This window comes from Pseudophryne corroboree, chromosome 1 (assembly GCF_028390025.1).
Source record: "Pseudophryne corroboree isolate aPseCor3 chromosome 1, aPseCor3.hap2, whole genome shotgun sequence".
Classification (NCBI taxonomy): Eukaryota; Metazoa; Chordata; class Amphibia; order Anura; family Myobatrachidae; genus Pseudophryne; species Pseudophryne corroboree.
In genome coordinates, this window is record NC_086444.1 from 1250855653 (window position 1) to 1250882394 (window position 26742).

General features: G+C 47.1%; 1 protein-coding gene across 1 annotated transcript in view; it reads left to right on the forward strand.

Annotated features, from left to right (window-relative positions):
- Positions 1 to 26742, forward strand: part of DQX1 (DEAQ-box RNA dependent ATPase 1) — a 231115-nt gene that overhangs the window by 187298 nt on the left and 17075 nt on the right. The window contains exons 8-9 of the mRNA XM_063926029.1: positions 5056 to 5247; positions 8011 to 8133. Of these exons, the coding sequence (XP_063782099.1) occupies positions 5056 to 5247; positions 8011 to 8133 (315 nt within the window). The remainder of the gene's footprint in view (positions 1 to 5055; positions 5248 to 8010; positions 8134 to 26742) is intronic.

Here is a 26742-nt window from a genome sequence, read left to right on the forward strand (position 1 = left end):
GTGTTCTCTCTCACCTCTGTTACTCATGCTGTATATCTCCTCACCATTCTCTTATACGGGTGATATTCTGTGTGTTCTCTCTCACCTCTGTTACTCATGCTGTATATCTCCTCACCATTCTCTTATACGGGTGATATTCTGTGTGTTCTCTGTCACCTCTGTTACTCATGCTGTATATCCTCTCACCATTCTCTTATACGGGTGATATTCTGTGTGTTCTCTGTCACCTCTGTTACTCATGCTGTATATCTCCTCACCATTCTCTTATACGGGTGATATTCTGTGTGTTCTCTCTCACCTCTGTTACTCATGCTGTATATCTCCTCACCATTCTCTTATACGGGTGATATTCTGTGTGTTCTCTCTCACCTCTGTTACTCATGCTGTATATCTCCTCACCATTCTCTTATACGGGTGATATTCTGTGTGTTCTCTCTCACCTCTGTTACTCATGCTGTATATCTCCTCACCATTCTCTTATACGGGTGATATTCTGTGTGTTCTCTCTCACCTCTGTTACTCATGCTGTATATCTCCTCACCATTCTCTTATACGGGTGATATTCTGTGTGTTCTCTGTCACCTCTGTTACTCATGCTGTATATCCTCTCACCATTCTCTTATACGGGTGATATTCTGTGTGTTCTCTGTCACCTCTGTTACTCATGCTGTATATCTCCTCACCATTCTCTTATACGGGTGATATACTGTGTGTTCTCTGTCACCTCTGTTACTCATGCTGTATATCCTCTCACCATTCTCTTATACGGGTGATGTTCTGTGTGTTCTCTCTCACCTCTGTTACTCATGCTGTATATCTCCTCACCATTCTCTTATACGGGTGATATTCTGTGTGTTCTCTCACACCTCTGTTACTCATGCTGTATATCTCCTCACCATTCTCTTATACGGGTGATATTCTGTGTGTTCTCTCTCACCTCTGTTACTCATGCTGTATATCCTCTCACCATTCTCTTATACGGGTGATATTCTGTGTGTTCTCTGTCACCTCTGTTACTCATGCTGTATGTCTCCTCACCATTCTCTTATACGGGTGATATTCTGTGTGTTCTCTCTCACCTCTGTTACTCATGCTGTATATCCTCTCACCATTCTCTTATACGGGTGATATTCTGTGTGTTCTCTCTCACCTCTGTTACTCATGCTGTATGTCTCCTCACCATTCTCTTATACGGGTGATATACTGTGTGTTCTCTGTCACCTCTGTTACTCATGCTGTATATCTCCTCACCATTCTCTTATACGGGTGATATTCTGTGTGTTCTCTCTCACCTCTGTTACTCATGCTGTATATCTCCTCACCATTCTCTTATATGGGTGATATTCTGTGTGTTCTCTCTCACCTCTGTTACTCATGCTGTATATCTCCTCACCATTCTCTTATACGGGTGATATTCTGTGTGTTCTCTGTCACCTCTGTTACTCATGCTGTATATCCTCTCACCATTCTCTTATACGGGTGATATTCTGTGTGTTCTCTGTCACCTCTGTTACTCATGCTGTATATCCTCTCACCATTCTCTTATACGGGTGATATTCTGTGTGTTCTCTGTCACCTCTGTTACTCATGCTGTATATCTCCTCACCATTCTCTTATACGGGTGATATTCTGTGTGTTCTCTCTCACCTCTGTTACTCATGCTGTATATCTCCTCACCATTCTCTTATCCGGGTGATATACTGTGTGTTCTCTGTCACCTCTGTTACTCATGCTGTATATCTCCTCACCATTCTCTTATACGGGTGATATTCTGTGTGTTCTCTGTTACTCATGCTGTATATCTCCTCACCATTCTCTTATACGGGTGATATTCTGTGTGTACTCTCTGTCACCTCTGTTACTCATGCTGTATGTCTCCTCACCATTCTCTTATCCGGGTGATATTCTGTGTGTTCTCTGTCACCTCTGTTACTCATGCTGTATATCTCCTCACCATTCTCTTATATGGGTGATATTCTGTGTGTTCTCTGTCACCTCTGTTACTCATGCTGTATATCCTCTCACCATTCTCTTATACGGGTGATATTCTGTGTGTTCTCTCTCACCTCTGTTACTCATGCTGTATATCTCCTCACCATTCTCTTATACGGGTGATATTCTGTGTGTTCTCTCTCACCTCTGTTACTCATGCTGTATATCTCCTCACCATTCTCTTATACGGGTGATATTCTGTGTGTTCTCTCTCACCTCTGTTACTCATGCTGTATATCCCCTCACCATTCTCTTATACGGGTGATATTCTGTGTGTTCTCTGTCACCTCTGTTACTCATGCTGTATATCCTCTCACCATTCTCTTATACGGGTGATATTCTGTGTGTTCTCTCTCACCTCTGTTACTCATGCTGTATATCTCCTCACCATTCTCTTATACGGGTGATATTCTGTGTGTTCTCTGTCACCTCTGTTACTCATGCTGTATGTCCTCTCACCATTCTCTTATACGGGTGATATTCTGTGTGTTCTCTCTCTCACCTCTGTTACTCATGCTGTATATCTCCTCACCATTCTCTTATACGGGTGATATTCTGTGTGTTCTCTGTCACCTCTGTTACTCATGCTGTATATCTCCTCACCATTCTCTTATACGGGTGATATTCTGTGTGTTCTCTCTCACCTCTGTTACTCATGCTGTATATCTCCTCACCATTCTCTTATACGGGTGATATTCTGTGTGTTCTCTGTCACCTCTGTTACTCATGCTGTATATCCTCTCACCATTCTCTTATACGGGTGATATTTTGTGTGTTCTCTGTCACCTCTGTTACTCATGCTGTATATCTCCTCACCATTCTCTTATACGGGTGATATTCTGTGTGTTCTCTCTCACCTCTGTTACTCATGCTGTATATCTCCTCACCGTTCTCTTATACGGGTGATATTCTGTGTGTTCTCTCTCACCTCTGTTACTCATGCTGTATATCTCCTCACCATTCTCTTATACGGGTGATATTCTGTGTGTTCTCTCTCACCTCTGTTACTCATGCTGTATATCTCCTCACCATTCTCTTATACTGGTGATATTCTGTGTGTTCTCTGTCACCTCTGTTACTCATGCTGTATATCTCCTCACCATTCTCTTATACGGGTGATATTCTGTGTGTTCTCTCTCACCTCTGTTACTCATGCTGTATATCCCCTCACCATTCTCTTATACGGGTGATATTCTGTGTGTTCTCTGTCACCTCTGTTACTCATGCTGTATATCCTCTCACCATTCTCTTATACGGGTGATATTCTGTGTGTTCTCTCTCACCTCTGTTACTCATGCTGTATATCTCCTCACCATTCTCTTATACTGGTGATATTCTGTGTGTTCTCTGTCACCTCTGTTACTCATGCTGTATATCTCCTCACCATTCTCTTATACGGGTGATATTCTGTGTGTTCTCTCTCACCTCTGTTACTCATGCTGTATATCCCCTCACCATTCTCTTATACGGGTGATATTCTGTGTGTTCTCTGTCACCTCTGTTACTCATGCTGTATATCCTCTCACCATTCTCTTATACGGGTGATATTCTGTGTGTTCTCTCTCACCTCTGTTACTCATGCTGTATATCTCCTCACCATTCTCTTATACGGGTGATATTCTGTGTGTTCTCTGTCACCTCTGTTACTCATGCTGTATGTCCTCTCACCATTCTCTTATACGGGTGATATTCTGTGTGTTCTCTCTCTCACCTCTGTTACTCATGCTGTATATCTCCTCACCATTCTCTTATACGGGTGATATTCTGTGTGTTCTCTGTCACCTCTGTTACTCATGCTGTATGTCCTCTCACCATTCTCTTATACGGGTGATATTCTGTGTGTTCTCTCTCTCACCTCTGTTACTCATGCTGTATATCTCCTCACCATTCTCTTATACGGGTGATATTCTGTGTGTTCTCTGTCACCTCTGTTACTCATGCTGTATATCTCCTCACCATTCTCTTATACGGGTGATATTCTGTGTGTTCTCTCTCACCTCTGTTACTCATGCTGTATATCTCCTCACCATTCTCTTATACGGGTGATATTCTGTGTGTTCTCTGTCACCTCTGTTACTCATGCTGTATATCCTCTCACCATTCTCTTATACGGGTGATATTCTGTGTGTTCTCTCTCTCACCTCTGTTACTCATGCTGTATATCTCCTCACCATTCTCTTATACGGGTGATATTCTGTGTGTTCTCTGTCACCTCTGTTACTCATGCTGTATATCTCCTCACCATTCTCTTATACGGGTGATATTCTGTGTGTTCTCTCTCACCTCTGTTACTCATGCTGTATATCTCCTCACCATTCTCTTATACGGGTGATATTCTGTGTGTTCTCTGTCACCTCTGTTACTCATGCTGTATATCTCCTCACCATTCTCTTATACGGGTGATATTCTGTGTGTTCTCTCTCACCTCTGTTACTCATGCTGTATATCTCCTCACCATTCTCTTATACGGGTGATATTCTGTGTGTTCTCTGTCACCTCTGTTACTCATGCTGTATATCTCCTCACCATTCTCTTATACGGGTGATATTCTGTGTGTTCTCTCTCACCTCTGTTACTCATGCTGTATATCTCCTCACCATTCTCTTATACGGGTGATATTCTGTGTGTTCTCTCTCACCTCTGTTACTCATGCTGTATATCCTCTCACCATTCTCTTATACGGGTGATATTCTGTGTGTTCTCTGTCACCTCTGTTACTCATGCTGTATATCTCCTCACCATTCTCTTATACGGGTGATATTCTGTGTGTTCTCTCTCACCTCTGTTACTCATGCTGTATATCCTCTCACCATTCTCTTATATGGGTGATATTCTGTGTGTTCTCTCTCACCTCTGTTACTCATGCTGTATATCTCCTCACCATTCTCTTATACGGGTGATATTCTGTGTGTGTTCTCTCTCACCTCTGTTACTCATGCTGTATATCTACTCACCATTCTCTTATACGGGTGATATTCTATGTGTTCTCTGTCACCTCTGTTACTCATGCTGTATATCCTCTCACCATTCTCTTATACGGGTGATGTTCTGTCTTTTCCCCAGCCCCTGAGACTCTCATGCAGGCTCTGGAGGACCTGGACTACCTTGCAGCTCTGGACGATGATGGAAATCTTTCAGAGGTTGGAATAGTCATGTCGGAGTTTTCATTGGATCCGCAAATCTCAAAGACTCTCATAGCTGCCTGCGAGTTTCAGTGTGTCTCCGAAATGCTAACACTGGCGGCCATGCTGACCGGTATGAGTGGGGTGTTACCGTGTAATGGGATAAATCGAGTGGAGGGGTAATGTGGGTGTGATGTAGGAGGAGTTATAGGGAGGGATATATGGATGAGATGTAGGAGGAGTTATAGGGAGGGATGTTTGGATGAGATGTAGGAGGAGTTATAGGGAGGGATATATGGATGAGATGTAGGAGGAGTTATAGGGAGGGATATATGGATGAGATGTAGGAGGAGTTATAGGGAGGGATATATGGATGAGATGTAGGAGGAGTTATAGGGAGGGATGTTTGGATGAGATGTAGGAGGAGTTATAGGGAGGGATATATGGATGAGATGTAGGAGGAGTTATAGGGAGGGATATATGGATGAGATGTAGGAGGAGTTATAGGGAGGATATATGGATGAGATGTAGGAGGAGTTATTGGTAGGGATATATGGATGAGATGTAGGAGGAGTTATAGGATGGTATATATGGATGAGATGTAGGAGGAGTTATAGGGAGGGATATATGGATGAGATGTAGGAGGAGTTATAGGATGGTATATATGGATGAGATGTAGGAGGAGTAATAGGGAGGGATATATGGATGAGATGCAGGAGGAGTTATAGGGAGGGATATTTGGATGAGATGTAGGTGGAGTTATAGGGAGGGATATATGGATGAGATGTAGGAGGAGTTATAGGGAGGGATATATGGATGAGATGTAGGAGGAGTTATAGGGAGGGATATTTGGATGAGAAGGAGGATGAGTTATAGGGTGGGATATATGGATGAGATGTAGGAGGAGTTATAGGGAGGGATATATGGATGAGATGTAGGAGGAGTTATATGGAGGGATATATGGATGGGATGTAGGAGGAGTTATAGGGAGGGATATATGGATGAGATGTAGGAGGAGTTATAGGGAGGGATATATGGATGAGATGTAGGAGGAGTTATAGGGAGGGATATATGGATGAGATGTAGGAGGAGTTATATGGAGGAATATATGGATGAGATGTAGGTGGAGCTATAGTGAGGGATATATGGATGAGATGTAGGTGGAGTTATAGGGTGGGATATATGGATGAGATGTAGGAGGAGTTATAGGGAGGGATATATGGATGAGATGTAGGAGGAGTAATAGGAATGGATATATGGATGAGATGTAGGAGGAGCTATATGGAGGAATATATGGATGAGATTTAGGAGGAGTTATAGGGAGGGATATATGGATGAGATGTAGTAGGAGTTATAGGGAGATATATGGATGAGATGTAGGAGGAGTTATAGGGAGGGATATATGGATGAGATGTAGGAGGAGTTATAGGGAGGGATATATGGATGAGATGTAGGAGGAGTTTTAGGGAGGAATATATGGATGAGATGTAGGTGGAGTTATAGGGAGGGATATATGGATGAGATGTAGGAGGAGTTATAGGGAGGGATATATGGATGAGATGTAGGAGGAGTTATAGGGAGGGATATATGGATGAGATGTAGGAGGAGTTATAGGGAGGGATGTAGGAGGAGTTATAGTGAGGGATATATGGATGAGATGTAGGAGGAGTTATAGGGAGGGATATATGGATGAGATGTAGGAGGAGTTATAGGGAGGGATATATGGATGAGATGCAGGAGGAGTTATAGGGAGGGACATATGGATGAGATGCTGGAGGAGTTATAGGGAGGGATATATGGATGAGATGCAGGAGGAGTTATAGGGAGGGATATATGGATGAGATGTAGGAGGAGTTATAGGGAGGGATATATGGATGAGATGTAGGAGGAGTTATAGGGAGGGATATATGGATGAGATGCAGGAGGAGTTATAGGGAGGGATATATGGATGAGATGCAGGAGGAGTTATAGGATGGTATATATGGATGAGATGTATTAGAAGTTATAGGGAGGGATATTTGGATGAGAAGGAGGATGAGTTATAGGGTGGGATATATGGATGAGATGTAGGAGGAGTTATAGGGAGGGATATATGGATGGGATGTAGGAGGAGTTATAGGGAGGGATATATGGATGAGATGTAGGAGGAGTTATAGGGAGGGATATATGGATGAGATGTAGGATGAGTAATAGGGAGGGATATATGGATGAGATGTAGGAGGAGTTATAGGGAGGGATATATGGATGAGATGTAGGAGGAGTTATAGGGAGGGATATATGGATGAGATGTAGAAGGAGTTATAGGGAGGGATATATGGATGAGATGTAGGAGGAGTAATAGGGAGGGATATATGGATGAGATGTAGGTGGAGTTATAGGGAGGGATATATGGATGAGATGTAGGAGGAGTTATAGGGAGGGATATATGGATGTGATGTAGGTGGAGTTATAGGGAGGGATATATGGATGAGATGTAGGAGGAGTTATAGGGAGGGATATATGGATGAGATGTAGGAGGAGTTATAGGGAGGGATATATGGATGAGATGTAGGAAGAGTTATAGGGAGGGATATATGGATGAGATGTAGGTGGAGTCATAGGGAGGGATATATGGATGAGATGTAGGTGGAGTTATAGGGAGGGATATATGGATGAGATGTAGGAGAAGTTATAGGGAGGGATATATGGATGAGATGTAGGAGGAGTTATAGGGAGGGATATATGGATGAGATGTAGGAGGAGTTATAGGGAGGGATATTTGGATGAGATGTAGGAGGAGTTATAGGGAGGGATATATGGATGAGATGTAGGAGGAGTTATAGGGTGGGATATTTGGTATCGGCAATGCCCGCTCACTTTCACTTCCATAGTGTAATTATCCTGTGTTCTGCCCTAGTTGCCCCTTGCTGCTTCCTGCCGCCTCCACATAGTGAGTCTGTGCTCAGCGCTCGTCGTGATCTGCAGGTTCCTGAAGGCGATCACATGACCCTGATTAATGTCTACAATCACTACAAAGAAGGTGGGTACTCCCGTTGCCATTGTCCTCTCTGTAACTCTGGCTAGGATCACTAGAAGGATTGTAGGTTATAATGGAGGCATTTCTCTGGGGGCTCAGCTTTTAGATTGGGATGTCGGTTATTTTACATCTTCTCTATATATTCTTTCATGTAGCTTTAGTGATATGGAAAATTACTTTCTGCAGCGGGGTATTCCACAGGGAATAACATTGGGGTGTAGAGTTGGATCTTGATCTGAAGCACCAACAGGCTAAAGCTTTGACTGTTCCCAGGATGCACTGCACCGCCTCCTCTATAGCCCCGCCTCCAGGCACTGGAGCTCAGTGTGTAAGTTGGTGTCTGCAGTGCAGGCAGGTAATGGGGGGCTGCGCTGGGCAGCACTGAAAAGAGATTTTCTGAAGATTGAAGACTACAAGGACCGCAGCACAGGTACTAGATGCTATATGTCACGCTGACATATCGTGCTGCGGCTCCCTCATCTCCCCCAGCAGCGCTGTATACTCCCGCGCCCTGGTTGCCGGGTACTTACAGCGGAGGCTCCGGTCTCATCAGGCACACATCACCGCTGCTGCTCTCCTGGATCGCGTGGCCGCACTTCAGGGAGGAGGTAAGAGGGTCCCCCAGGTGGGACCCGCTGAAATCGCGATCCGGCTGCGGTCTCTGTAGACAGACCGCACCGCTGGCGTGGACTCTGTGGCCGTGCAGGGACACCGCTATATCCACCAGGGCAAGGAGCACAGGTCGGATTTACTAAAATCCGTTTAGTACAGGCTCCATAGTGGGATGCGATCAAGAATACCGACACCGGGATCCCGACCGTCACAATCACGACATATTCTCCCTCTGTGGGTGTCCACGACACCCGTAGATGGAGAATAAATTAGTGTGCCGAGCGTAGCGAGGCACCGTGCCCGCAGCATGGCGAGCGCAGCAAGCCCGCAAGGGGCTGTGTTGCGCTTGACTCCGTCGAAGAATACACTTAAGTATTCTACATGTCGTTTAGACAGCGTTAGTTAAGAACAAGTGCATTACTACAGGGATATTTACTACAAGTACCGTGTGATATATATCCAGTGTTTACTGTGCATTGTTATATCTGTATTCATACATAGCTTTACTCAGTAGTCCAGTTACTTAGTATTGCTAGTCTAGTGCAGTTTTATTGTTGTGTGTAATAATGTCTGCATTGTACATGTGACTGTGTGTGCCTATAGCTGCTGTGTGGTCTCTATTCCGTGTATCTCACACATATTGCTATCCCTATATTCTGTACCCTGAGGGGGGCTAAGTGCATCAGGGTCATATATATATATATATATATATCCAGAGAAAATCCAGGCACTCACCACTTACTTAATGATGAAGAAATTTATTACCAATCACAGGTGTGTCTCACATAGAGACAGTCAACAGCATGTCAGCATATCATGTCGACGTTTCGGCTCCGTCTGAGCCTTTTTCAAGACAAATAAGATCACAGCAGGTACATACCCAGCAGCCCATTTCTTCATCATTAAGGAAGTGGTGAGTGCCTGTATTTTCTCTGGATATATCTTGGACTTCTTGGGAGCCCTTTATGGAGCACCGCCTTTGTTGTGGACTGTAGCAGTGAGTGTGGACTCAATGGATATATATATATATATATATATATATATATAATTTCACAGGATATACTGTTTTTTATTTTTCTCTGTGTTTTCAGTCACAATATATACCACTTAAATCCTCTGTCTGTGTTCTGCATTTGCAGTCGCACTCCACAGGGGGTTTCTGTCAGGTACTGTGTCTGGCTATGTTGTACTGTTACGCCCTAAGGCTACGTTTCCATATAATGTCTGCTGCACAGGGCGGGAGATCCGTGGCTGACACTGCGGATTTATCTGAGGAAAATATTCCAGCTGAGGGTCCGGGTACCGGGGGTTCTATACCCCCCAGTTAGTCTGCAGTAACGGGAGCTCACCAAGACCCACCTTGGGCTGCTTCTAATTTACTGACTACGCTAGTAACTAGATTTGCGCCCCATGTGAGACCTCCTGAGCCATTACAGTCACATATTGTCCCTGCAGTTAATCCGCCATCGGCAGAACTCTGTCAACTCAGTTACAGCAATTACATCAGTCTTTGGTTAAACAAAAGCCTAACCCTCGCCCTCCTAGGTCCAAAGGGTCATCTAAGCGGGACCATTACTTCCTCACAATCCACACATGTTTCGGATACATCTTCCGATGAAGATGGCGCATATACTGACCCCTCAGACACTGATGCAGACGCTTCTGATGGGGAATCTATTCCACAGGTTGATGTTCCTGACCTATTGGAGGCTATCAAACTGATTCTTCAGATTGATGATGAAACTGACCCTCCAGATACGTCTAAGAAACCTGATAAGTTCAAGCTTCGGTAGGTTACTAAATTAGTTTTGCCACATTCTGACCATTTAGGTGACATACGTCAGGAATCCTGGGAGTCTCCAGGAAAGAAATTCTCCCTGTCTAAGAAGATGCTAGCTCGTTATGCCCTCTCTACAGAGTTACGTAAGTATTGGGAAACACCACCACCGGTGGATTCACATGTCGCGCGTCTGGTGGTGTCATCTACTCTGCCTGTCACTACCGTCACCTCTCTGAAGGAACCTACGGATAAGCGTGTGGAGGGTTGCTTGAAGTCCATTTACACTCATGCTGGAGCTGTGCATAGACCCACTATACCAGCTTCTTGGGCTGCAAAAGGTATTGAACCCTGGGGTTGTTGAGGCGGAGCTACCCTCTTTTCCTGATGATGCCAGACAATGCCTATCATATATTACCACAGCCCCCCATTACATTCAGGAGGCGGCCTCTGATGCCGGTGTTTTGGCGGCTAAAGCGTCTACTACATCTATTCTGGCTTGCCGGACTCTGTGGTTGCGGTCTTGGTCGGTGGACCTGGACTCTAAAAATAAGATTTTGATTACCTACCGGTAAATCCTTTTCTCGTAGTCCGTAGAGGATGCTGGGGTCCATTTTAGTACCATGGGGTATAGATGGTTCCCTAGGAGCCTTCGGCACTTTAAGACTTTTTAACAGTGTGAACTGGCTCCTCCCTCTATGTCCCTCCTCCAGACCTCAGTATTGGAACTGTGCCCGAGGAGACGTACATTCTCGAGAGAAGAATTACTATTAAACTAGTGGCGAGATTCACACCAGCTCACACCATACACAACATGTCGCCTAACATGGCCATAACATAACCCATGCTAACGTGCATGCATAGCGCAACAGCTGTGAACATCTTACCACATGAGAACCTGTGTAAAAAGACAAAACGTAATTTGCAGGAAAATGAGCACTGGGCGGGCGCCCAGCATCCTCTACAGACTACGAGAAAAGGATTTACCGGTAGGTAATTAAAATCCTTTTTTCTCTTACGTCCTAGAGGATGCTGGGGTCCATTTTAGTACCATGGGGATGTACCAAAGCTCCCAGTACGGGTGGGAAAGTGCTAATGTTCCTGCAGAACTGACTGACCAAACTGAAGGTCGTCAGCAGCCAAGGTGTCAAACCTGTAAAACTTAGCAAACGGGTTTGCCCCTGACCAAGTAGCTGCTCGGCAAATTTGCAACGCCGAGACACCCCGGGCAGCCGTCCAGGAAGAACCCACCTTCCTTGTAGAGTGGGCCTTTACCGAACTCGGTAACGGCAATCCTGACGTGGAATAAGCGTGCTGAATGGTACCTCTGATCCAGCGCGCAATAGTCTGCTTAGAAGCAGGACCCCCAATCTTGTTGGGGTCATAGAGGACAAACAAAGATTCTGTTTTCCTTATCCGAGCCGTTCTTGCAACATAAGTCCTCAACGCTCTGACGACATCTAAGGACTTTGAAACAGCTGAGGTGTCAGAAGCCACTAGCACCACCACAGGTTGGTTGATATGGAAATAAGACACAACCTTTGGAAGAAAATGCTGACGCGTCTGCAGTTCAGCTCTATCTTCATGAAAAATCAAATAAGGACTCTTGTGTGACAGAGCCCCTAATTCAGACACTCGTCTGCCTGAGGCCAAGGCCAGCAGCATGACCACTTTCCAAGTGAGAAACTTCAACTCTACCTCTTTTAGAGGCTCAAACCAGTCCGATTTAAGGAACTGCAACACCACATTAAGATCCCATGGCGCCGCAGGAGGCACAAAGGGAGGTTGGATGCGCAGAACCCCCTTCACGAACGTCTGGACCTCAGGAAGGGAAGCCAACTGTTTCTGAAAGAAAATGGACAAGGCCGAAATTTGATCCTTGATAGACCCTAATCTCAAGCCAGCATCCACACCCGCATGTAGAAATAGGAGATGATGTCCTAATTTAATCTCCACCGCAGGAGACTTCTTGGATTCACACCATGATACATATTTTCTCCAAATACGATGGTAATGTTTGGACGTTACCCCTTTCCTGGCCAGAATAAGTGTGGGAATTACTTCATTGGGAATACCCTTACGGGCTAGGATCTGGCGCTCAACAGCCATGCCGTCAAACGCAGCCGCAATAAGTCTTGATAAACAAACGGCCCCTGCCGAAGCAGGTCCTCGTGAAGGGGAAGAGGCTGAGGATCTTCCAGTAAAAACTCCTGAAGATCTGGATACCAAGCCCTCCTTGGCTAGTCTGGAGCAATGAGAATTGCTCGAACCTTTGTTCTTCTGATGATCTTGAGAACTTTTGGTATTAGTGGAAGTGGAGGGAAACAGATACACCGACTGAAACACCCACTGGGTCACCAGTGCCTTCATTGCTATTGCTTGTGGGTCTCTCGACCTGGAACAATATTTCTGAAGCTTCTTGTTGAGACGTGATGCCATCATATCTACTTGAGGAATGCCCCAACGATCTGCTACCTCTGCAAAGACTTCTGGGTGAAGGCCCCATTCTCCTGGATGGAGATCGTGTCTGCTGAGGAAGTCTGCTTCTCAGTTGTCCACTCCTGGAATGAAAATTGCCGACAGAGCTTTTGCATGTCTTTCTGCCCAGAGGAGTATCTTTGTCACCTCTGCCATTGCCGCTCAGTTTTTTTGTTCTGCCCTGGCGGTTTATGTAAGCTACTGCCGTTACATTGTCTGACTGGATCTGTATGGGATGACCTTGAAGAAGGTGTGCCGCTTGATGAAGGCTGTTGTACACAGCTCTCAATTCCATAATGTTTATGTGAAGGAGTACTTCTTGACTTGACCATCTTCCTTGGAAGCTTTCCCCTTGCGTGACTGCTCCCCAACCTCGGAGGCTTGCATCTGTGGTCACCAGGATCCAAGTCTGAATCCCGAACCTGCGTCCCTCCAGGAGGTGAGAACTTTGAAGCCACAACAAGAGTGAAATACTGGCTTTTGTTGACAGGATTATCCTCCGGTGCATATGTAGGTGCGATCTGGACCACTTGTCCAGTAGGTCCCATTGGAACACCCTGGCGTGGAATCGGCCAAATTGTAGAGCCTTGTAGGCCGCATCTTCCCCAGCAGGCGGATGCACTGATGAAATCGATATGCGTGCTGTTTTCAAAACTTGTTTGACTATCCTCTGGATCTACAGAGCCTTTTCCACCGGTAGGAATACTTTCTGTGCTTCCGTGTCCAATATCATTCACAGAAATGATAACCTCATTGTGGGTTCCAATTGTGATTTTGGAAGGTTTATGATCCAACCGTGCTGTTGCAGCACCGTCAGGGAAAGTGCAATGTTCTGCACTAGTTTCTTCCTGGATCCTGCTTTTATGAGGAGATCGTCCAAGTATGGGATGACTTTGACTCCTTTCTTGCGAAGAAGAACCATCATCTCCGCCATCACCTTGGTGAATATTCTCGGAGCCGTGGAGAGCCCGAAAGGCAATGTTTGGAACTGGTAGTGGCAGTCCTGCACCGCAAACCACAGGTATGCCTGGTGCGGCTGCCGCCCACCCTATCTTACTCCCGCTGGGGAGCCCCAGCATCCTTCTGAGGTTTTAGCAGAAGTAGCTGTTGACTTCTGCTCCTGCGAGCCTGATGGTGTTGTAGATTTTTTACCTCTTCCTCGACCCCTTCCTGCGAAGAAGGGGGTACCCTCTGCCTTTTTGGACTTGTTGGGCTGAAAGGATTGCATCATATGAGAATGAAATCCTTTCCTAGGTGGAGCAGCGGCGGATGGCAGAAATGCTGACTTGCCTGATGTAGTTGTTGAAATCATGGCATCCAGCTTGTCTCCAAAGAGGGCTTCTCCATTGTAAGGAAGCGCCTCAATATTCTTTTTTGATTCCGCATCAGCATTCCATTGGCGGATCCACAGCGCCCTGCGGGCTGAAATCGCCATAGCGGAGGATCTTGAATTCAGCAACCCAATATCATTCATAGCTTCAACTAAGAAACCTGCAGCATCTTTGATATGGCCGAGAGTTAGGACTATTTCATCCCCGTCAACTGTGTCTATGTTAACAAGCAAGTTGTTAGACCATTTTTCCACAGCGTTACCCACCCATGCACAAGCAATGGTGGGCCTGAGTAACGTTCCGTTAGCCGTATATATGGGTTTTAGGGTTGTTTCTAATTTATGGTCAGCTGGATCTTTTAAAGCAGGCAAAACTATTTTCTTAGACAGCCGAGAAACTGAGGTGTCTATCATTGGGGGTGTCTCCCATTTGTGCCTGTCTTCCTCTGGGAAAGCGTACGCTACACGTATCCTTCTGGGAAGGGTAAATTTCTTCTCAGGATTAGCCCAGGATTTTTCAAAGAACGCATTCAAATCCTTTGAAGGAGGAAAAGTCACAACCTGCTTTTTATTTGATTTAAAATAATCCTTTTCCTCTGGGACCAGTGTTGTTTCAGGAAACTCCAACACTTCCTTTATAGCAACTATCATACATTGTATGCTTTTGGCTAATTTGGGGTCTACCCTTGTCAAATCCCCAGTGTCGACATCAGAGTCGGAATCTGTGTCTGTGTCCCCTTGCATTATCTGTGCCAGAGATCTTTTCTGGGAACTGGATGGGACCTGAGTGGATGATATGGAGGGGTCAGTAAACAGTGCATCCTCCACAGACTGCCTCCAATATTTAGTCTGTTGAATTTCTTTGCAAGCACTGACATATTCTTCTGCAACATTCTCACCCACTCCGGCTCCTTCTGAGAGGGAAGGGCCACCACATTACCCTCTTGTGCATCTAAAATGGGTTCTTCCTGGGAAGAACCCTCCCCAATGTCTGACATGTTACACACTTGTAAACACACACACACACACACACACACACACACACACACACACACACACACATCACACAGGAGCTATTGGGGCCAGACCCACACTAAAGTCTGTCAGAGAGACACAGAGGGATTTGCCAGTCCACACACAGCGCCTTATTATGAATTGCAGAAATATTACCCACTTACAGCGCATATACCAATAATAGGCACACAGACCTAATTATAATGACCACTCTCTGCCCCTTCTATAACACCCTGTACTTGCATCAGCGTTGTCATGAGGAGAAACAGCGTTCAGGAGCTTCACACTGGAGTTTCTGCAGAAGAAAATGGCGCCCAGTGAGTGTTCTGGCAAGTCTGAGGAGAAGCCCCGCCCTTCAGCCTCAGCAATGTAATATTTATACTGGCTGGGGATGGCACATCAGCGGCTGTACATGTATGTACCCTTTTTGCCAGAGAGAGTAAGGTTTTAAAACATGCCCTCAGAGCGCGCCCCCCCCCCCGCGCTCTGCACCCTGGTGCTGAGAGACATGGTGCGCAGTGTCCCGCCGCTGCGCGTGTCCCCTCTCTGCAGGCCTCCGGCAATATACTCACCAGCCTTCTGACTCTGTTAGGGGGTGGCGGCAGTGCTGTGGGAGTGAACGCTGGCCAGGCTTGGGCTGTGTTCAGTACCCTTCAGGAGCTAATGGTGTCCTGTCAGCGGAAGCAGAGCCATTAAACTAACTGAGAAGTTGGTTCCTACTCCCACCCCCTAAGTCCCACGAAGCAGGGAGACTATTGCCAGCAGCTTCACTGTAAAATTAAAAAACCTGAGAAAGTCTTTTTCCAGCAAAGCTCTGTAGAGCTCCACTAGTGTGCATCCAGTCTCCCGGGTACATTTTCTAAACTGAGGTCTGAAGGAGGGGCATAGAGGGAGGAGCCAGTTCACACTGTTGAAATGTCTTAAAGTGCCGAAGGCTCCTGCGGAACCGTCTATACCCCATGGTACTAAAATGGACCCCAGCATCCTCTAGGACGTAAGAAAAAAGACCTTGGAGGTGATCCCTTTTAAGGGAGACTGTCACGATCTAGGTAATTCCTTATCAGAATTTACCTTCCAAATGCCTCCTGAGACTGTCCCAGTGTTCCAAGCCTGGATTCCATCTGCACTGTCTGTGTGCAGCACGCTGCATCTCATTGTCTCAAAACTCTTCACTGTGATTCTGGCAGCTTCATGGTTAAAGCTCACATGCAAGTTACAAACAATCTTTCCCTCCAAAAGCAAACATGGGCGCAGCCATGTTTTCCTAATCACATGTTACCTTTCAGCCTATCAGCTGCACTCTGCTCTCAGCCTGATTACACAGCAGCTGCACTCTGGTCTCTGGTTAATCAGCCAGCCAATCCCTGCTTCCCAGCAGGTATAAATATCCTGTTCCTGGGGTGGAAAGATGTCAGTGCTTCAATTGTCTTCAGTGATTCCAGTGTGCAGTCCTCCCATGGACTTTCTCTGCAGTACAGCCTGACTCCCTGGTGATTATACTCTGCAGTGTAACCCGACACTCCAGTGATTAACCCTCTACAGTCTACCCTGATTCACCTGTGTCTGAACTCCGGCTTTCCAGCAGCCATTCTCCAGCTTCTTCTACAGCTCTCCAGCGATCCCCAGCATCACTTCATGCTTCACCTGTGCTTCTAAGTACAATAGAGCATGTCTATCTGCGAACCCCAGCTTCACTCAAAGCTTACCAACGATCCCAAAGTCACCATCGGTGTTCAGTCATCGATCCCAAGTATTTCTCTGAACTGTGTTTCTGTTATGATTCCAGTACTTCTGACCAGAGGAGATCTTATGACAAAGGCCAGAGTACTGGAAGGAAATGCTGGTTACGGGAGCGGGAAAGCCTAGTAACCCCTGGCGCCCTAACTCCGTTGTCTCGCCCGTGTAATCAGAAATCCCCTGCGAGACTATGGTTGCTTGAGCCCATGGCAGCCGCGTTTGAAGGGCGGATTATGTCTGCCCAACTCCGATGCCCCCTCAGGTCTTAATGGGAGACAAAGGGTAATCCGAGACAGGGTGATAACAAGGGGCCCTCTGACTCAGCAACCAGGCCAGGGGCTACAAGCTAACTAACTTAAACCAGAAGTATGTGCGGACAAACCGCCAGGGAAAAGGACAACCAAAAATCCACTAATCCGTTACTCCTATCCAGCACCGCTGGATACCAGAGTGGATTTGTGGGAGCGGAATCCTCCGCAAAAAGCTCCGAAACACAATATAACCAAATAATAAATAGTAAGCGGTCAAGCCGCAACACACGGCTACGCCGCGACTCACGAACACCACAGGATGTTAAAGGTGCTCGGTCTGGACTCCAGGAAAGGATGACAACTTCCGAGTACTGGATCACTGAGGACAGGAACGACCGGATAGAACAGGACTGGAAAACTCTCTGCAACTGACACAGCAAACAGGAAGCTATAACCGGCGTCTGTGAGAAGTCCTGAGAGTGCCTTTAAATGGAAGCCCTCCAATCAGGAGCCAGACAGGGCTAATTACAACATGCCGTGCAGCTGCATGCTGCACGGCCAGGAACCAGTGAGGTGATTAACTTAGACCCAGCAACGGGGAACGCGGTCCGACAGTGGCGTCCCCGTTGCTAGGGTCTGTGCGGCTCCGTGCGCCCGGCGTCTAGCGTTGCTAGGGAACCGGCGGCTGTCCGCATGCGGCGTCCCTAGTTGCTAGGCGCCGGGCCGCACTGACGAGCGGACCCTCGGCGCCTAACAGTACCCCCCCCTTGAGGAGGGGTCAAGGAACCCCTAAGGCCAGGTTTCTGAGGAAATTCTCGAAAAAATGCCCTCTTGAGCCTCGGGGCATGGAGATCCTTATCCAGGACCCAAGACCTTTCTTCTGGACCATAACCTCTCCAATGTACCAGAAAATAAAGCCGACCCCGGGACAACTTGGAATCGAGAACCTTCTCCACCAAGAACTCCTGCTGACCATGTACATCTACTGGTGATTTCCCCTGAGAGACCTTTCGAGGAAATCTACTGGAAGAAACGTATGGTTTCAACAAGGAGCAATGGAACGTATTTCCGATCCGGAGAGTTCTTGGTAAATGTAACCGGAAAGCAACTGGATTGATTTTTTTTATAATATGAAATGGTCCAATAAATTTGGGGCCCAATCTGGCTGAGGTTTGTCGAAGTTTAATGTTGCGAGTCGACAACCATACCCTATCTCCTACTTTAAAAGTGCAAGGCCGCCGGAGCCTGTCAGAAAAATTTTTCTCCCGAAATGCCGCTTTTCTGAGAGCAAGGTGCACTTTTCTCCAAATGAGTCTGAGATGAGAGGTCAAGGTCAGCGAGGAGACAGAGGAATGTTGAAAAAAGGAATTAGCCCTGGGGTGAAAACCGAAAACTGTAAAAAATGGAGACACATTGGTGGAGGAATGACAGGCATTGTTGTAAGCAAACTCCGCCAAAGGAAGAAACTCGGACCAATCATTTTGGAGTTTGGCCGAGTACAAACGCAAATACTGTTTTAATGATTGATTAACTCGCTCAGTCTGCCCGTTGGATTGGGGATGGTAGCCGGACGTTAAAGACAATTTCATCTTTAATGAGGCACAAAAAGACTTCCAAAATTGTGCAATGAATTGTGGACCCCGATCAGAAACAATATCAGTGGGTAATCCATGGAGTCTGAAAACATGGCGGAGGAACAAAACTGCCAATCCCTGGGCAGATGGCAGTCGGGGAAGAGCAATGAAATGGGCCATCTTGCTAAAACGGTCCACTACTACCCATATGACTCGGCATCCGGCTGACAGAGGGAGGTCTACCACAAAATCCATGGAAATATGAGACCATGGCCTGAGAGGAACATTTAAGGGCATAAGTTGACCGATAGGCAAGGAACGGGGAACTTTATGCTGTGCACAGACTTGACAAGAAAAAACAAACTCCTTAATGTCTTTGGAAAGACCAGGCCACCATACTGAGCGGGAGACTAATTCCAAAGTCTTAGAGATCCCCGGATGCCCGGCAACTTTGCTATCATGAAACTCAGTCAAAACAGTTGCTCTCAAAAACTCAGGGACATAAAGACGACCAGCAGGAGTATTTCCAGGAGCTTGATGTTGAAGCTGCTTTAACTGGGTGAATAAATCTTGTGTGAGACCTGCCCGAGGAAGTATGGGAGTAACAGGACTGTTATCATGAACTGGAAGAAAACTGCGTGACAGGGCATCCGCCTTGGTATTCTTGGAACCTGGCCTGAAGGTGATAAAAAACTTGAAACGAGTAAAAAATAAAGCCCAACGAGCCTGCCGGGCATTCAGCCGTTTAGCTGATTCGATGTACTGAAGATTTTTGTGATCAGTCAAAACTGAAATGGTATGTGTTGCTCCCTCAAGCCAATGCCTCCACTCCTCGAAAGCCCATTTAATAGCCAGTAATTCCCGGTTACCAACATCGTAGTTGGATTCAGCAGAAGAGAATTTCCTGGACATAAAGGCACAAGGATGTAATTCTAGAGAGTCCGGATCCTTCTGAGACAGGATAGCCCCTACTCCAACCTCCGAGGCATCAACCTCAACAATGAAAGGCAATTCTGGGTTGGGATGTCTGAGGACTGGGGCTGAGATGAAGGCTTGTTTCAAGGCCTGAAAAGATACTTCAGCTTCACGTGACCAGTTGGTTGGATCCGCTCCCTTCTTAGTCAGTGCCACAATGGGAGCAACCAGGTCGGAGAAAGAATGAATAAATCTTCTATAATAATTCGCAAACCCTAAAAAGCGCTGAATTGCTTTTAAGTTGGTGGGTTGCGCCCAACTAAGGATGGCTTGGAGCTTCTTTGGTTCCATACAGAATCCCCGAGGGGAAATAATGTACCCTAAAAAGGATACCTCCGTGACATGAAATTCACACTTCTCCAGCTTGGCATATAGGTGATTTTCACGTAATTTTTGAAGAACCTGACGCACCTGGGTAACATGTTGTTCAATAGAGTCAGAATAGATCAAAATATCGTCTAAGTAGACGACTACGAATCTTCCAAGAAAATCACGGAGCACATCGTTAATGAGATCCTGGAAAACTGCCGGAGCGTTAGACAGGCCGAATGGCATCACCAGATACTCGTAGTGACCCGATTGAGTACTGAATGCCGTTTTCCACTCATCTCCTGACTTGATTCGGATGAGGTTATACGCTCCTCTCAGGTCAATCTTAGAAAAAATCACAGCCGAACGCAGCTGATCAAAGAGGACAGAAATCAGCGGCAAAGGGTAAGTATTTTTTACTGAGATCTTATTCAAGGCTCTAAAGTCAATGCAGGGTCTGAGTGATCCATCTTTCTTCTCCACAAAGAAGAAGCCTGCATCTAAAGGGGATTTAGATGGCCTGATAAATCCTTTCCCTAGGCTCTCTTTAACATACTCATTCATGGCCACAGTTTCTGGTCCGGACAATGCATATAACCTTCCCTTTGGCAATGTGGCACCAGGAATTAGCTCAATAGCACAATCATAAGGCCGATGGGGAGGCAGAATGTCCGCATTGCCCTTGGAAAATACATCAACAAAATCCTGGTATTCCACAGGAATGGGTGCGGGAATGACAGCAGCAATTCTGAGGGGAAGCGTAATACATTCCTTATTACAGATGGTACCCCATTGTGAGATCTCCCCCGACTGCCAATCAATGATGGGATTATGAAAGGCCAGCCAAGGGTGACCCAGAACCACTGGAACTGCTGGGCAATGGGTAAGGAAAAATTCAATTTTTTCGGAATGAAGAGCTCCAACCGAAAGTAGAACAGGGGGTGTACAGAGAGAAATAACCCCATTGGATAAGGGACTCCCATCTAAACCATGCATGGTGATATGCCTACCCAAGGTTAACTGAGGAATACCTAAGGCCTTGGCCCACGTTAAGTCCATAAAGTTCCCTGCAGCTCCACTGTCAACGAAAGCCGACACCGAAGAACAGAGGCTGCCAAAGGAAACTTTAGCTGGGACTAACAGGGAATTATTCGAGGAGATAAGCTGCAGACCAAAGTGAACCCCCTCACAATTCACTTGGTCGAGGCGTTTCCCGACTTGCTCGGACAATTACGGGCAAAATGTCCTTTACCCCCACAGTACAAACAAAGACCAGAATTTTGCCTTCTGGTTCTTTCTTCAGGAGACAGCTTGGAGAGACCCATCTGCATGGGCTCCTCTATGTCCACAGGAATGGAAAAAACACAAGGGGTAGACCCGACAGGTGCTCCTTTTTCAGCCCTCCGCTCTCTGAGACGACGATCAATCTTAATAGAAAGCTCCATGAGTTTATCGAGAGTCTCAGGAGCGGGATACTGAAGGAGACTGTCTTTTATAGACTCAGATAAGCCGAGGCGAAACTGACTGCGCAGGGCTGGGTCATTCCATCCACAGTCGTTCGACCAACGGCGAAACTCCGTACAATAAATCTCTGCGGGATTCCTACCCTGTCTGAGAGCACGTAACTGACTCTCGGCGGATGCCTCTCTATCAGGGTCATCATACAATAGCCCTAAAGACCCCAGAAAGGCGTCTACAGACAACAATGCCGGATCCTCTGTTCTTAAACCAAAAGCCCAGGTCTGGGGATCCCCCTGAAGTAAAGAAATAATAATTCCGACCCGCTGAGATTCCGTACCTGAGGAGACTGGTCTTAAACGAAAATAAAGTTTACAAGACTCTTTAAAATTAAAAAACTGCTTCCTATCACCAGAAAAACGGTCAGGCAAATGCATTTTCGGTTCAGGAACGACCCTCGGGGAAGTCCGTAAAAGATCTTCCTGTGACCTCACCCGAAGGGAAAGATCCTGAACCATCTGAGTAAGTTCTTGAATCTGGCTAACTAGAAGCTGGCCAGGATTTGGCCCTAAACCAGTGGGATTCATGAGGCCGACAAATCTTCAAAACTGAATAAGGGAAAAAATCAAACCCTGTTAAATTTTAAGTTTTGGTCTGGCCGGTTATAATGTTATGATTCCAGTACTTCTGACCAGAGGAGATCTTATGACAAAGGCCAGAGTACTGGAAGGAAATGCTGGTTACGGGAGCGGGAAAGCCTAGTAACCCCTGGCGCCCTAACTCCGTTGTCTCGCCCGTGTAATCAGAAATCCCCTGCGAGACTATGGTTGCTTGAGCCCATGGCAGCCGCGTTTGAAGGGCGGATTATGTCTGCCCAACTCCGATGCCCCCTCAGGTCTTAATGGGAGACAAAGGGAAATCCGAGACAGGGTGATAACAAGGGGCCCTCTGACTCAGCAACCAGGCCAGGGGCTACAAGCTAACTAACTTAAACCAGAAGTATGTGCGGACAAACCGCCAGGGAAAAGGACAACCAAAAATCCACTAATCCGTTACTCCTATCCAGCACCGCTGGATACCAGAGTGGATTTGTGGGAGCGGAATCCTCCGCAAAAAGCTCCGAAACACAATATAACAAAATAATAAATAGTAAGCGGTCAAGCCGCAACACACGGCTACGCCGCGACTCACGAACACCACAGGATGTTAAAGGTGCTCGGTCTGGACTCCAGGAAAGGATGACAACTTCCGAGTACTGGATCACTGAGGACAGGAACGACCGGATAGAACAGGACTGGAAAACTCTCTGCAACTGACACAGCAAACAGGAAGCTATAACCGGCGTCTGTGAGAAGTCCTGAGAGTGCCTTTAAATGGAAGCCCTCCAATCAGGAGCCAGACAGGGCTAATTACAACATGCCGTGCAGCTGCATGCTGCACGGCCAGGAACCAGTGAGGTGATTAACTTAGACCCAGCAACGGGGAACGCGGTCCGACAGTGGCGTCCCCGTTGCTAGGGTCTGTGCGGCTCCGTGCGCCCGGCGTCTAGCGTTGCTAGGGAACCGGCGGCTGTCCGCATGCGGCGTCCCTAGTTGCTAGGCGCCGGGCCGCACTGACGAGCGGACCCTCGGCGCCTAACAGTTTCCTATTACCAGTACCAAGTCATCAGTATTCCTCTGAACTGTGTTTAATAAAACCTTTGAACTTTCCCTTGTTGTCGTGGTCACGCCTTCGGGCATTTGTTCTAAAGGTTCCCTGCATGTCCAAGAACCCTGTACTGCCTCCCAGGTACACATATACCTCAGCCCCTACAACTGAGGCTTCCCCCTGGTCAGCACCAGCCCTCAGTTGTGACAGTAAGCACTGACCTAATGGATCCGGCCGGAGACCAGGTCCAAGCGACCAGGCCGATGCAAGAACTTGCAGCCTGCCTTGAACGTCAGGAGACTGCACAGGGCCATGTGATCCGCTGTCTCCAGGACCTCTCCTCTCAGCTGGATGGAATACAAGTAACCCTCCGTGGTTCAGGGGCATCCAGTGTGCCGACTGCAGTACCTTTGGTCGTATCCCCACCCACCATTCCCGTTTCTGCTCCTTGTCTCCATTTACAGACACCTGCCAAGTTTGATGGTTCCCCAAAAGCCTGTCGGGGTTTCCTAAATCAGTGTGAGATATATTTTGAGTTACAGCCTGGCAGTTTCCCAACTGACCGCACCAAGGTTGCTTACATCATCTCCCTCCTCAGTGGCTCCGCCCTCGATTGGGTATCACCTCTATGGGAGAAGTCTGATGCCCTGCTCTCTTCATATGCAGATTTCGTGGCAACCTTCAGGCGCATCTTTGATGAACCAGGTCGTGTGACCTCTGCCTCCTCTGATATCCTCCGGCTACGTCTTGGGACACGAACAGTCGGTAAATATCTGGTACAGTACCAGATCCTAGCGTCCGAACTTTCCTGGAATGATGATGCTCTTTACTCAGCCCAAGGAGGGGCGTCTGTTTCTACAGCCCAAGGAGGGGCGTCTGTGTCTACAGCCCAAGGAGGGGGGGTGTCTGTGTCTACAGCCCTAGGAGGGGTATCCAATGTTCAAGCTCTAGTAGGGGCATATGAGTCTTCTCAAAAAGGAGTTTCTGATCTGTCAACCCCAGGAGGGTGCTGGAGAAAACAACCCTGAGAGAGGTGTCTGATTCATCAACCCCAGGAGGGGTCACCAAAGTTTCAGTCCCAAGGGAAGTATCCAGAGCCAAGTTCCCAGATGGAAATTTTTGTGCTACAGATGCAGTTATGAACTCCTGTTTGCCGTCTTCAGAGAGCACCACCCTGTTGGCATCCAGCATGGACCAGGTCCAGGATGGTCTAACTGAACACTCGGATACCACTCATTCCGGTTCTAACCGGATTCTGACTCCTTCAGTTCCAGCTGATTCAACTGTCTTTAGACTCCATCCGGTTCCATCCGTCTGTCTGAAGATTCCTTCGGTTCCAGCCGATTCCGTTATCTCTGGACCCAATCTGATTCCATCCGTAGGTCCAAAGACTCCTTCAGTTCCAGCTGATTCAACCATCAATCCGAAGACTCCTCCGGTCCCAGCCGGTTCAAGCTTTTCTGGACCCAATCCGGTCCCATCCGTCTGTCCGGATCAGCCTCCTTCGGTTCCAGCCGATTCCAATACCTTCGTATCTAATCCGGTCCTATCCGTCGGTCTAAAGTCTCTGCCGGTCTCAACCGGTTCAAGGTTGTCTGGACTTAATTTGGTCTCGTCCATAGATCCGGTACAGTCTCCTCTGGTCCCAGCCAGTTCAAGTTCATCAGGATTCAATCTAGATCCTTCCATTTGTTCAGGTAAAGAACTAATAAGAAGTGTCCTGGGGCCACTCCTAAAGGAGGGGGTGCTGTCACGATCTAGGTAATTCCTTATCAGTAATTACCTTCCAAATGCCTCCTGAGACTGTCCCAGTGTTCCAAGCCTGGATTCCATCTGCACTGTCTGTGTGCAGCACGCTGCATCTCATTGTCTCAAATCTCTTTACTGTGATTCTGGCAGCTTCATGGTTAAAGCTCACATTCAAGTTACAAACAATCTTTCCCTCCAAAAGCTACCATGGGCGCAGCCATGTTTTCCTAATCACATGTTACCTTTCAGCCTATCAGCTGCACTCTGTTCTCAGCCTGATTACACAGCAGCTGCACTCTGGTCTCTGGTTAATCAGCCAGCCAATCCCTGCTTCCCAGCAGGTATAAATATCCTGTTCCTGGGGTGGAAAGATGTCAGTGCTTCAATTGTCTTCAGTGATTCCAGTGTGCAGTCCTCCCATGGACTTTCTCTGCAGTACAGCCTGACTCCCTGGTGATTATACTCTGCAGTGTAACCCGACACTCCAGTGATTAACCCTCTACAGTCTACCCTGATTCACCTGTGTCTGAACTCCGGCTTTCCAGCAGCCATTCTCCAGCTTCTTCTACAGCTCTCCAGCGATCCCCAGCATCACTTCATGCTTCACCTGTGCTTCTAAGTACAATAGAGCATTTCTATCTGCGAACCCCAGCTTCACTCAAAGCTTACCAACGATCCCAAAGTCACCATCGGTGTTCCGTCATCGATCCCAAGTATTTCTCTGAACTGTGTTTCCTATTACCAGTACCAAGTCATCAGTATTCCTCTGAACTGTGTTTAATAAAACCTTTGAACTTTCCCTTGTTGTCGTGGTCACGCCTTCGGGCATTTGTTCTAAAGGTTCCCTGCATGTCCAAGAACCCTGTACTGCCTCCCAGGTACACATATACCTCAGCCCCTACAACTGAGGCTTCCCCCTGGTCAGCACCAGCCCTCAGTTGTGACAGAGACATTGTGAGATTGTGGTTCCGGCCTTTGTCTCTCCTGGTTTGACCTCCAAAGAGCGGTCTTTGGATGTGGTACGGGCTCTCCGTATCTATGTGAGGAGAACTGCTTCCCTTAGGAGATCTGATTCTCTCTTTGTACTGTTTGGTTTTCATAAACGTGGCTGGCCTGCGAATAAGCAGACCTTGGCCAGATGGATTAGAATGGTGATTGCACAAGCTTATGTACAGGCTGGACTTCCAGCTCCTGCTGCTATCAAAGCCCATTCTACTCGGTCTTTTGGACCTTCTTGGGCGGCCCACCGTGGCGCGTCCGCAATTGTGCAAGGCAGCTACGTGGTCCTCTGTGTACACGTTCATAAGGTTCTATGCCTTCGATGCTTCCTTTGAACGCCGGGTTCTTGTACCCACTACAGTGCGTCCCCTCCCATGAGGAACTGCTTTAGGACATCCCTGATGTTATTCCCTGTGGAATACAGTGTACCCCGCTGCAGAAAATTAGATTTATAGTAAGAACTTACCTTTGTTAAATCTCTTTCTGCAAGGTACACTGGGTTCCACAGGGCGCCCACCCTGACGCACTTAGCTTCTTTGGGTTTGTATTGCATTAGCCGCTGATACCTTCTCCTGTCGTGAGAATGTGGTTCTATGTGACTAACATCTTCCGTCTCTCTTACCTGCTACTGCATTGGACTGGTTAACAAAACTGAGCTTCAGTGCCTGGAGGCGGGGCTATAGAGGAGGCGGTGCAGTGCAT